Source organism: Myotis brandtii, unplaced genomic scaffold, assembly GCF_000412655.1.
Source record: "Myotis brandtii unplaced genomic scaffold, ASM41265v1 scaffold1326, whole genome shotgun sequence".
NCBI lineage: Eukaryota > Metazoa > Chordata > Mammalia > Chiroptera > Vespertilionidae > Myotis > Myotis brandtii.
The window spans coordinates 82,192-94,261 of record NW_005354699.1 but is presented as its reverse complement, the minus strand read 5'-3'; the positions used below and the strand labels follow the sequence as shown (position 1 = coordinate 94,261).

Here is a 12,070-nt window from a genome sequence, read left to right as displayed (position 1 = left end):
CGTGTATGCTTAATTTCTAGTTTCTTTATCATAGCATCGAGGGTCTCATTAGTTTTCGTGAGTCTCTCCTCAAGTTTATTGGCAGCTTCTAGCACATTTTTGCAAGCCCTCAAAATTGCGTTTTTTAGCTCTATATCCTCCATTTCTGTCATGTTTTTTTGTCTCCGCATTTTTTATGCTTTCTTGGTGCACCCCCTAGTGGTCTTTGTGCGCAGTCTTGTTCTAGTTAAGCCTTGATTGTTGTAGTTAAAACTAGAGGGATATGACCACCAGGCCGACTCAAAATTTTTGAAATATTTTAAAAATAGATTCTTATATAAGGGAGTAGAACAAGATGTGAACAAGTGTAGATCTAGGAAATGCTGTGATATCAACTTTTCCATGAAAAGATGTGTGATATAGGATATAAATGATTCACTTATGATATAATGGAAATTTTAAAATGAGCTTCTTTGGTCACACACATGCATGTGCTCAGAAATAACTGATCTACCACAATGTATTATTATTACATATGTTTGTGTGTTTTTTGTTTTTTAAATATGGAACATGCTAATCTCTGTATGTTCCAATTTTAGTATGTGTGCTGCCGAAGCAAGCACTTGTTATGTATATATGTGTAACACTGTACGAAGGTTTGTAACTAAGCCCTATGTGTATTGAAGCCATATCACTTATTTAATTGTTATTATTTTACATTTTTAATGTATTTAGGGCTTATTTACAGTTAGCTACTCACGTTGTTCCAAAGGCAAAATATTGTAGTAGCGAGGTTTCATCTTCAGCGCTCCTTTTCCCATACCTCCTTCCCAGATGGGTTTTTAGCTTCCCTTCATTCAAGGCCTAATGGACTCTAGCCTTTAAAAGTTTTATTATTTCTAAGTTCATCTTTAAACTTATTACTGCCATTTTTAGAAGATTTTTCTAACCAAAGCATCTATATTATGTTTATATGCTAATATAGTGTCTTATCTAGCTTCATGAGGATAAAAAAATACCAAGACAGGAATGAAACATTATAAAACTATCTTTTCAAATTATAGTAGCATCAGGCTTTTTTGAGCTAAAGATGAGAAAACGAAGGGTTGGAAAAGTTAAGTGATTTGTCTGAAGTAGCGTGGCAAATCAATACAGCACTTAGAACTCAAGTTTCCTTCCTCCCAAAGAAATTCTTCCTACTGTTTTATTGGTAATGATTTACCAACCCATCCACAATGCTTTCTTTCTTAACCAATTATCCTCAAAGGAATTCTGTAGCTATAACTACAGGAAAAAAACCCCCACAAACTACAGTTTATGAATTACAAAAAGTATGAATTGTCTACCAAAATTATTTTTAGAAATTTAGAATTTCTAAATAAGATGCCATTTATTACTTTTTAAAAAAATCTTCAACCTGAGGATATTTTTAAATTGATTTTAGAGAGAAGAAGGGAGAGAGAGAGAAGCATCAATGTGAGAGAGAATCATTGATCAGATGCCTCCTTACAAGCCCCAACCAGGAATCGAATCCACAACCTCTGGGTCCATGGGATGAAGCTCCAACCAACTAAGCCAGCCAGGCCAGGGCTCTTTTTTTTTTTTTTTAATTGATTTTTGAAATAGAGAGGAAGGGAGAGGTATTAGTTGCTCCACCTGTTCATGAGTTCATTGGTTGATTCTCCTATGTGCCCTGACCAACGGCAATTGAACCTGTAGCCTTGGTGTATGGGGACAATGCTCTAATCAGCTGAGCTACCCAGCCAGAGCCTCCCTTGGAGCTCTTGATCCCATCTCCTATTGTTCCACTTATTTATGCATTCATTGGTTAATTCTTTTATGTGCCCTGATGGGATCAAACCTGAAATCTTGGCTTATTGGGATGACACTCTAACCAACTGAGCTACCTGGCCACGGCCCATTTATTACTTTTTCACTGGGGCGATAAAAATGTCCTTTCATTAATATATGACTTTTATTGATTCTGTTCATGCTTTAATGAATTTAAGCTTTTAGCTTATTTGTTCTTGAATTTGAAATAACTGCTTCTTACTGAATCCTGAATGAACTCATTATAATTATTCGCAAAATCACTGAAAAATTTCTGCAGTCTGTTAGAGCTACTGCCATGTGTGTGATGTGAATCTGATTTAAAGCCTGGTACTGGTCCTGAACCATATTCTTAGTGGTTATTTGTATTTTTAAAAAATATTGTCTAAGCCCTGGCCGGTGTGGCTCAGTTGGTTGAGCATCATCCTATGCACCAAGAGAGTTTGCCTATTGGATTCCTGATCAGGGCACATGTCCAGGTTTCAAGCATCATCCCCATTAGGCAGTGTGTAGGAGGCAGCCAATTGAGGTTTCTCTCTCATCCATGTTTTTCTCTCCCCCCTTCCTTCCTCTCTCTCTAAAAACATATTTAAAAATATATATTGTCTAGATAATACAAGTAAGTATTTATGAAATATTTTCTTGATCATTATTGCTATATAAATATAGGCCTACAGGATTATGAAGCTGCACTTAAGATTGATCCGTCCAACAAAATTGTACAAAATGATGCTGAGAAGATTCGGAACATAATTCAAGGAACAGAAGTAAAATCTTAATGACTACTGGAAGCAACTAGGTATTGTAATGAGTTTTGTTTAGAGTTTTTTCAAAATAACTGGAGGCATTGGGAATCTTTGTACATGTTATGGGTAATTGTGCAGAATCACTTTATTTTAGTGCTCTAGTGCTGTTGGAAGGAAAAATATTACAAATTTATAGAAAATAATATGTTTGAGATGCATGGTCTCTGATTAAGTAAATCAAAATAATCTATTTCAATTCTTTATCTCTTTATATTAATATATAATTTAATTACATATTTTTGTTACTGAATTCAGCTTGCCCTTATAACCAATAAAATATTTGTTGGTGTGATGATGACCAAGACACTTACTGATTCATTTTTAACAAAGCAAAATTTTAAAATTAGAGATTGTGTTTAAAAAGTATTTTGTCTGTATTAAATATTCTATTTAATTGTCTGAATGGTTGACTTCGGTATAATCAGTACTGATGTTTTCACATAGTTTCCAAGTGCACAGGACCTGTTTTATTTATTTTTCTTATACTCACCTGAGAATATTTTTTTCTATTTTAGAGAGTGGAAGGGAGAGGGAGAGACAGAGAGAAACATTGATGTGACAGAGACACATTGATTAGTTGCCTCCAGCATGCCCCTGACCAGGGCCAGGAGCCTGCAATCGAGGTATGTGCCCTTGACCAGAACTGAACCAAGGACCATTTAGTCCGCAGTCAGACCCGTTATCCACTGAGCCAAACCAGCTAGGGCTCTTTCTTTTTTTTCCTTTACTGTCTCTACCACCTGTTGTTTGAGGTTGGATCAGTCCAACCTAGTAAAATAGCTATTTGGAATATCTTATTTTCACATTCAAACACTGTCTGGTGAAGATACATTTTCTAGTACTTTCAAGTACCCCAGGAAAAAAAAGAACAAAAGGTAAAATGTTATGTTAGAATGTTATGTTATTGGCAGATGTATGTGGCAAATCAAATCATAAAGTTGCTTGGCAAACATGGAATGGGAACAAAGGAGAATTAGTTTGATGAGTGGAGTGTTTCATGGCATCATGCATCCAATTCTATGCAACAGGCTTCTTTCCAATAAAGGGCCTCCACCAACTTGAAATACTTAGGCTTATCACAATTGGATGCAAGAAAATAAAGATGGGCTTGGCACTTGTCTAAGATTTTGGCAACTTTGGGAATTCCAAGTGGAGAAACTTTTCTCTAGCCTCATGGTTCTTTTGGCTGGTCTAAAAATCAAATAGACATGAGAAAAGGAGGCCTTGCGGACAGGTTCACGGGATTTGTCTGGGACAAATTGCTGCAGCCTATTGCTCTCCTGGTCCCTTCGAGTTTAGGAGAAAAGTAGGAGGCGAGTCATGGGTATGCTCCTGGGAGGGAGAGCATGCTGGAACTTCGTTTTGAAGGGTTTTAAAGGCTGAGCATTTAGGGGAGGTGTTATGGGAGGATCTCAATAAAAAATTCATCAGAATGAGGTTTATTCTCTTAACTTCATTTGTCCTTGGGTGTGGTTGGCAAAATGACGCTAATTGGATTTCAGCTGTCTTCCTGAGTAGGGTGATTTAAGCTATTTATCCTCTGGTTGGGGAGAAGTGCAACCCATTTATGTACTCTTAAGTGTCCCTGGTTTAAGGACGATAGGATTTACTGGATGGCTACAAACTGCTGGGCAGCGAGATTTTGTAGATGGCTGCAAACTGCTGTTTAACTATCTCAGTTTCCTTATTCTGCTTGTCCTGGCTTACTAGCCTATTTCATCAGTTTGGTTTTTGTGGTGGCAGGCAGCTGAACCTTGGTTTTGGTTACAGCAACAGCTGATTTTCCTCACATAGTCCCTTCACTTCCTTCAGGGCTGTGATCAAACCTTATCAGAGATCTTCCTTGACTAACTACCTAAAATAACTTCTTGCCGAGCACTCCCTCTCTCCTAACCCTATTTATTTTTTTCCATAACACTTATCACCTGGCATGTTTCATACATATAGTCATATATACAGACATTTACATGTAAAATATATGTATAAAATATATAAAATAAATGCATACATTACACATAACTATATATATAAAAGGCTAAGCCACTGTCCACCCGGCCGATAGGTATGATGCACACTGACCACCAGTGGGCAGACGCTCAGCACAGGAGCTGCTGAGCTGCAGTGACTTGGCAGCGGTGGTTCTCGGGTGATGCACCCCAAAACCAGAGAAGAGGAAGCCCGATTCCTCCCGGGGCTGTGTGATTCCATCTTCCGCCGTGGGTTACATTGGTTCTGGGGCACTGTCGGCTCCGAATCTGGTTTACTGCACACTTGTGTTTGCGTTCCACACCCTGTACGACAGCAACTTTGCAGAGTGCCCTCTTGCACTCCAGGACCCCTTGGGGGATGTCAGAGAGCTGGTTTCGGCCCGATCCCCGCAGGCCAGGCCGGGGGACCCAACCTGCCGGAGGGACCCCGCTCACTCCGCAGACACCCTTCCAGCCATGGCTCCACCCCAGGTGCGGCCAGCCGGGGAGGGGCTGCAGGAGGTTGGCTCCAGGGCGTGTCTGGCCCTTCTCGCCCAGTCCCACCTCATCGGCCATCTTCTAATTAATTTCCTTTCAATGTGCACGAATCTGTGCCCTGGGTCATTAGTATAGATATATTTACATGTAAATATACATGCATAATTTATAAAATACTTGTCTATATGTATATAAATACATGTTTAACATGTATGTGTTACATATACAGGATGTCCACAAAAATGTATACACACTTTAACAGCTGATAGCTCAATTTTGAAAATGTTTTAATAAACATTGCCTTCATAATTATTCAAAGTGTGAGAGACATTTTTGGGGACACCCCATATAAATAAATATTTTAAAATATTTATATATGTATACATGTTTATACATGTTTTTAAATCTGTTTTCCCCTATTAGGACTTACTAGAATCTAAACTTCACGAGGGCAGGCTAGTGCCTAGTAGTCCCTAGACTTTAATAGGCACTGAATGACTACATAATGGCATTCCAGACAATATGCTCGATTTGGAGATATTCATATGAGAATTTTAGCAATAACAACAAAACAAAAGGCCTAACCACCTGCCATGGTAAAGAACATTAGGCTAATAACTATAAATTATATATTAAAAAGTTGACTCCACTTGTTACATCTACAGAGGAGAAAATGGTTTGTATAGTTTAAGTAGAGAAAAGACTAGTACATTCAAATTCTGTTGCATTATTTGTCTGAAAATCTTGTGCAGAGCCTCAATTTAGAGGAAGTGAACAGAACCAATTTCTCTTCTTGTTTGTGCCGTTACCAAATAACAAATTTGGGGGTATCTGAAAGAATTTCGTGAAGCTGCAGAGTGAATGAGCTCTTTCCTCACATCAAGCCATTTTTGTAAATAGGTGGTCAAGCTTTTCTGATCCCCTAGTGACTCACAAGATTATTCATCCTAACTGATGTTAATATCCTGAGCCTAAAACAAAGAGAAAAATAGAAACAGTGACAATAACAGTTTTTGGTAAAAACAAAAATCCTCTTTGGATTTCTTTCAGTTAGCAAAAACAGGTACTAATGTAAGTCATCTGCAAAAATGAATTGGTGTAATGCGTTCCTCTTTTTTTTTTCCCCCATAACTCCCCTCCTCCCAGTTCCCGCCCCACCCTCCGCCCTCACTCCCCACCCACTGTCCTCATCCATAGGTGCACGATTTTTGTCCAGTTTCTTCCCGCATCTCCCATTCCCCTTTCCCCCCCAAGAATAGTCAGTCCATTCCCTTTCTATGTCCCTGATTCATTATAATCACCAGTTCATTCTGTACATCAGATTATTTATTCACTTGATTCTTAGATTCACTTGTTGATAGATGCATGTTTGTTGTTCACAATTTGTATCTTTACCTTTTTCTTCTTCCTCCTCTTAAAGGATACCTTTCAGCATTTCGTATAATACTGGTTTAGTGGTGATGAACTCCTTTAGCTTTTCCTTATCTGTGAAGCTCTTTATCTGACCTTCAATTCTGAATGATAGCTTTGCTGGATAAAGTAATCTTGGTTGTAGGTTCTTGGTATTCATCACTTTGAATATTTCTTGCCATTCCCTTCTGGCCTGCCAAGTTTCTGTTGAGAAATCAGCTGACAGTCGTATGGGTATTCCCTTGTAGGTAATTGAGTCTCTTTCTCTTGCTGCTTTTAAGATTCTCTCTTTGTCTTTTGCTCTTGGCATTTTAATTATGATGTGTCTTGGTGTGGTCCTCTTTGGATTCCTTTTGTTTGGGGTTCTCTGCGCTTCTTGGACCTGTAAGTCCATTTCTTTCACCAGGTGGGGGAAGTTTTCTGCCATTATTTCTTCAAATAGGTTTTCAATATCTTGCTGTCTCTCATCTTCTGGCACCCCTATTATTCTGATGTTGGTACGCTTGAAGCTGTCCCAGAGGCTCCTTACACTATCTTCGTATTTTCGGATTCTTTTTTCATTTTGCTTTTCCGGTTGGGTGTTTTTTGCTTCTTCGCATTTCAAATCTTTGACTTGATTCTTGCGCTCCTCTGGTCTGCTATTGGGTGTCTGTATAATATTCTTTATTTCAGTCCGTGTATGCTTAATTTCTAGTTGGTTCTTTATCATAGCATCGAGGGTCTCATTAGTTTTCGTGACTCTCTCCTCAAGTTTATTGACAGCTTCTAGCACATTTTTGCAAGCCCTCAAAATTGCGATTTTTAGCTCTATATCCTCCATTTCTGTCATGTTTTTTTGTCTCCGCATTTTTTATGCTTTCTTGGTGCACCCCCTAGTGGTCTTTGTGCGCAGTCTTGTTCTAGTTGAGCCTTGATTGTTGTAGTTAATACTAGAGGGATTTGACCACCAGGCCGACTGGCTGTGTGAATCAGCTGTGTCTGCCGCGGAAAACTTCTGTCCTCTGGGGAGGTGCTAATCTAGCCTTTGCCTGAGGCGATCCGGCAAATGGCTCTGCGCAGGGCTTGGGCGGGGCGGGCTCAACAGGGCGGGCGGAGGGAGCCGTTATGGTGCCCTCAGTCCTGTTCCCAGAGGCTCTGCTTCTCAGAACCCCCGGAACCGCTGCAAACCTCGGAGGGAAAGCTGCCTTCCAACTGATGCCAGACACTCCCGCTTCTCCCGTTTGGGTCCGAGTCCCCAGCGATTCGCCCGTATCTGGAGCTCAGAGTCTGAGACTCCCCCCTGACCGAAAACGACAACCGCGCTCTCAGCCACCAGCCCGCTTTGCGCGCGCACCTCCGCACCTGAGTATTTTCCACACTGCGCCTCCTCTGAGCCTCGGTGTGCTGTTATTTTTCCTTCTAGTTGAAGAGTCTCTCCTCAGCCAGCCTTCCTGTGGTTCTGGATGATGTCCGTTCCGTCTTTTAGTTGTATTTTTAAAGTGGTTGTTTGCGGCAGCAGTCTCCGGTGTTTACCTATGCCGCCATCTTGCTCGGAATCTCAGAAAGTATTTTAAATAAACATTGCCTTTATAATTATTCAAAGTGTGTTTATATATATTTTGGGACACCCCATATAAACATAAATATTTTAGAATATTTTATTCCCCAATGCCCCCTTTCTCTGACTTCCCAGTAAGCCAAAGCAGGCCAGTCTAGGTCAATTCCCCACCTAGTCCCTCTCCCGTTGCTTCTTCTATCCTAGGCCCTTCCTTGTTTCACTGACCCAGCTTTAATAAATGTCCTCTAAAAACCACCTGGACTCATACTATGAAATCTTTCCTGCACGAAGTCAAGAACCCACACACTACCAGTGGCCCTAGGTAGACCTGATCAGGGCCAGGCCCTTTCCTGGTAACAAAACAACAAAAGTAACATACATAAATGTCTTTTTTTTTATAGTATGTATATTTACATAGTATAGTGTCTACCATAAGTAGGGGTTCAATAACTACTTGCTGGCTTGGCCAGTGTGGCTAAGTGGTTGAGCATTGACCTATGAACCAGGAGGTCACAATTTGATTCCCAGTCAGGGCACTTGCCCGGGTTGCAGCTTGATCTCCAGTGCGGGGTGTAGAAGGCAGCCCATCAATGAGTCTCTCTCATCATTGATGTTTCTCTCTCTCCCTTCCTCTCTGAAATCAATTTAAAAATAATTACTTGTTGAATGAATGAATGAATAACAAGTCCTCTCACCCTATCAGGGTAGCTTAGTTGGTTAGATTGTCATCCCGATCCACCAAGGTTGTGAGTTCAATCTCCAGTCAGGGCCCATACAAGAAGCAACCAGTGAATATATAAATAAGTGAAACAACAAATTGATGTTTCTCTCTCTAATCAATTTTTAAAAATGGGGAAAAAAATGTCCTCTCTTCCATGAGCCTAGCAGAGGGAATTAACATTTCCCCAGGTTCTAAGCCATTACTTGAAATAACACACAAGTGGGAAATTACTGGTCAGATTCTTCCTTAATTCAATCTTTTTCTTAGAGCTCCTATGTTCCTTTGTCTTGATAAATATATCCAGTAGACAACTGAGATCATGAAAGTTTTTTTTAAGATTGTGGAATACATGAACTAAATAAAGCTAAGATGTACAAAAATGCTTCTACCTTTTATTCTGCTATTCTAACACATTTTTAAGAAGTCAATGTCACTCAGTTATCAGTTGAAATACTTTATTTCTTAAAAATATTTTTTAAAATTAAAATCTTTCCATATTCCCAATTAGGTATTCTAGCCTTAGACTTAAAACTCATTTTTTTTCTGAGTATATTTTCTGTTAAATATACAAAGGAATATATTTTCATTGATTATGTTGAAAATTATGAAAATTATAGGTTCTGGTTCTGTCAGGTGCAGTATTTAGAGTGTTATTTTGATAAAATCCCGTAGCTCTGATATGCCTTGAAAATTCTTGCTCTTTTGGAGTATAAATGCAGGGAAAAAACTCTGGCGTAGGTAAACATTCACCATAAGTACTTGAATTGGTTTTATACATAATCATCTTAGGCTCTGATAGTGAGGTAGCTGTAAGGAGTGTTTTCGGATCCAACATACATGAAAACACAGGATTGCCAGGGTTCACACAAGTAGGCAGTTGTTGAGGTTTCATTTCTGTATCTGAAGTTGAAGGTAAAGAACTTTTTTTATCCTAAAATATAAACACATCAAATCATTCTCAATTATAAAGTTGTTGGTGGGAGGAAACCCCAAAACTATTAAACTTAGCCCCAGCCCTAATTTTAATACCACTCATAAAATTAACTCAAAAAAATTTACTCAAAATGAAGACTTTAATGTAAGGCCTGAAACTGCAAAACTCTAGGGAAAAAATAGGAAAAAAACTCATTAGTCTTCACAACAGTTTTTTGGATGTCACACCAAAAGCACAAGTAACACATGCAGAAATAAACAAGTGGGACTATATCAAACCAAAAAGTCTGTACACAGCATAGGAAACCATGAACAGAATGAGACAACAACTTAAACAATGGGACAAAATGTCTGCAAACTATATATCTGATAAGAGGTTAATATTAAAAAATATACAAGGAACTCATATAATTCGAAAGCAAAAAACCCACACCAAACAATGGTCTGATTAAAAAATGGACAGAAGAGATCCAAAATGGCAGCAGAGTAAGTGGAAGCTACACTGACACTCTCCCAGGACCAAACTGGAAATACAACTAAAATACAGAAAAACCAGCCCCCAAAATCAACTGAAGACTAGCTGGAGAGAACCTTGATAACCAAGGAGGGAAAGTGGAGACTGCGTAGAGACTGGTAGGAAATGCGGAGGCATGAAAGGGCTGGCTGGGCTCCCAGGGACAGTAGCTGAAGTGCAGGAAGTATATCTCAGGTGTGGGGGGTTCCCACTGAGATCTCTGGAGTCTAAACCCCAAGCTTGGCTCCCTAGCCCAGAGCACCAGAACTGAGAAAGGTGCCCACATAATATCTGGCTGTGAAAAGCAGCAGGTTTGCTGCCTGCCAGGGAGAGATGGCTTGAAATTCACACACCCTCTTAAAGGGCCAATGCACAAAATTTTATGTGCAGCCACTCACCTTGGGCCTGGCAGAGGGAGCACAGAGTGGACTGGAGGTGTGTGAGTAGAGTCCAGGGTTGGGGGCTCTGGGTTTGGAGCTTAGAGGGCAGCCATCTTGGTTTCCTGTGCTGAGTCATTCACTCACGCTGCTGAGGACATCTTTCTCTGGCAGTACTTTCCTATCCAAGTGGTTTTTGCCTAGGGGAAGGCAGTTGCCCCACCCTGTTGGAAGACTTCTAACCGAACCCCGTGGTCAATAGCCTGAGGTTAATCAGTGTCAATCCCACTGCAGGTAGAGGTGGATCTCTGGAGGCTTTGAATCTTTGCCTGGTCTCCTTCTGGGCCTGGGGCTAGATAAAGCAGACCCTGGTGCACATCTTGGTCTTTCCAAAGGCACCCAGCCCCAGCAGAGGAAGACACAAGTTGTGGATTGCTGAGAGCTCCTAACAGGGTACTTAGGGTCAGTCACAAACAGCTTCTGACATTGTCCTGCACTAGAGATTTGGAGTCGTAGCAGATCTACTTAATACACAGACACAAACCCAAACAGGCAGCCAAAGTGGTGAGACAAAAAAAGCCCTAAATGCAAGAGAATTCTCCAGAAGAGCTAAATGAAATGGAAATAAGAAACTGATCAGATATAGAGTTCAGAATAATGATGGCAAGTATGCTCAACAGCATGAGAAAAGACATAGTAATTATGAAAAAAGACCAGTCTGAAATGAAGAATGAGATAACGCTAATAAAGAACACATTGGAAGGAATACATAGCCGATTAGGGGAAGCCAAGGATTGAATCAGTGAATTAGAAGACAGGGTAGAAGAAAATCACTCCATCAGAGAACCAAAAAGAAAAACAGGACAAGCTTAAGGAAGCTGTGAGACAACATAAAACGTAACAATATTCGCATCATAGGAGTGCCAGAAGGGGAATAAAGTGAGCAAAGCATAGAGAACTTGTTAGAAGTAATAATAGCAGAACTCTTCCCTAACCTGGTGAAGGAAAAAGTCATACAAGTTCAGGAGGCACAGAGAGTCTCAAGCAAGAAGAATCTAAACAGGCCCATGCCCAGACATATAATAAAAATGCCAAAAATTAAAGAAATTAAAGAGACCATCAACAAAATGAAAATGGAGCCAACTGTATGGGAGAACATACTTGGCAATGATACATCTGATAAAGGATCAATATCCAAAATATATAAGGAACTCACTACAGCAGATTTTGATTCATGAAACTGAGACCCTTTAAGACTTCCAAATCCTTAAAATTAGCAAGCATATAATCTGCTTCTTCAACTCTAAAAGGAGATAAAAATGTTTATAGAGCTGTTCTGTCAAACTAATGTGAGGACAAAGCCTTTTCTGAGTTGCATACTTGGATCAGATTAGTTAGGTTCCTCTTAGTGTAACCCAACTCACCCTGAATTCCTGGGTTATCTACACTAATAAAAGAGAAACATGGTAATTGGCGTGGACATCCTTCCAGACGAAGT

At 39.8% G+C, this 12,070-nt stretch overlaps 2 protein-coding genes across 2 annotated transcripts in view; one reads left to right on the top strand and one right to left on the bottom strand.

Annotated features, from left to right (window-relative positions):
* Positions 1-2,976, top strand: part of DYX1C1 (dyslexia susceptibility 1 candidate 1) — a 30,113-nt gene extending 27,137 nt beyond the window's left edge. The window contains exon 8 of the mRNA XM_005860199.2: positions 2,479-2,976. Coding sequence (XP_005860261.2) covers positions 2,479-2,588 — 110 coding nt within the window. The 3' untranslated portion in view covers positions 2,589-2,976. The remainder of the gene's footprint in view (positions 1-2,478) is intronic.
* A 6,210-nt stretch (positions 2,977-9,186) lies between these two features.
* LOC102239765 (chromosome unknown open reading frame, human C15orf65) overlaps positions 9,187-12,070 on the bottom strand; it is a 7,382-nt gene continuing 4,498 nt past the window's right edge. The window contains exon 2 of the mRNA XM_005860198.2: positions 9,187-9,679. Coding sequence (XP_005860260.2) covers positions 9,332-9,679 — 348 coding nt within the window. The 3' untranslated portion in view covers positions 9,187-9,331. The remainder of the gene's footprint in view (positions 9,680-12,070) is intronic.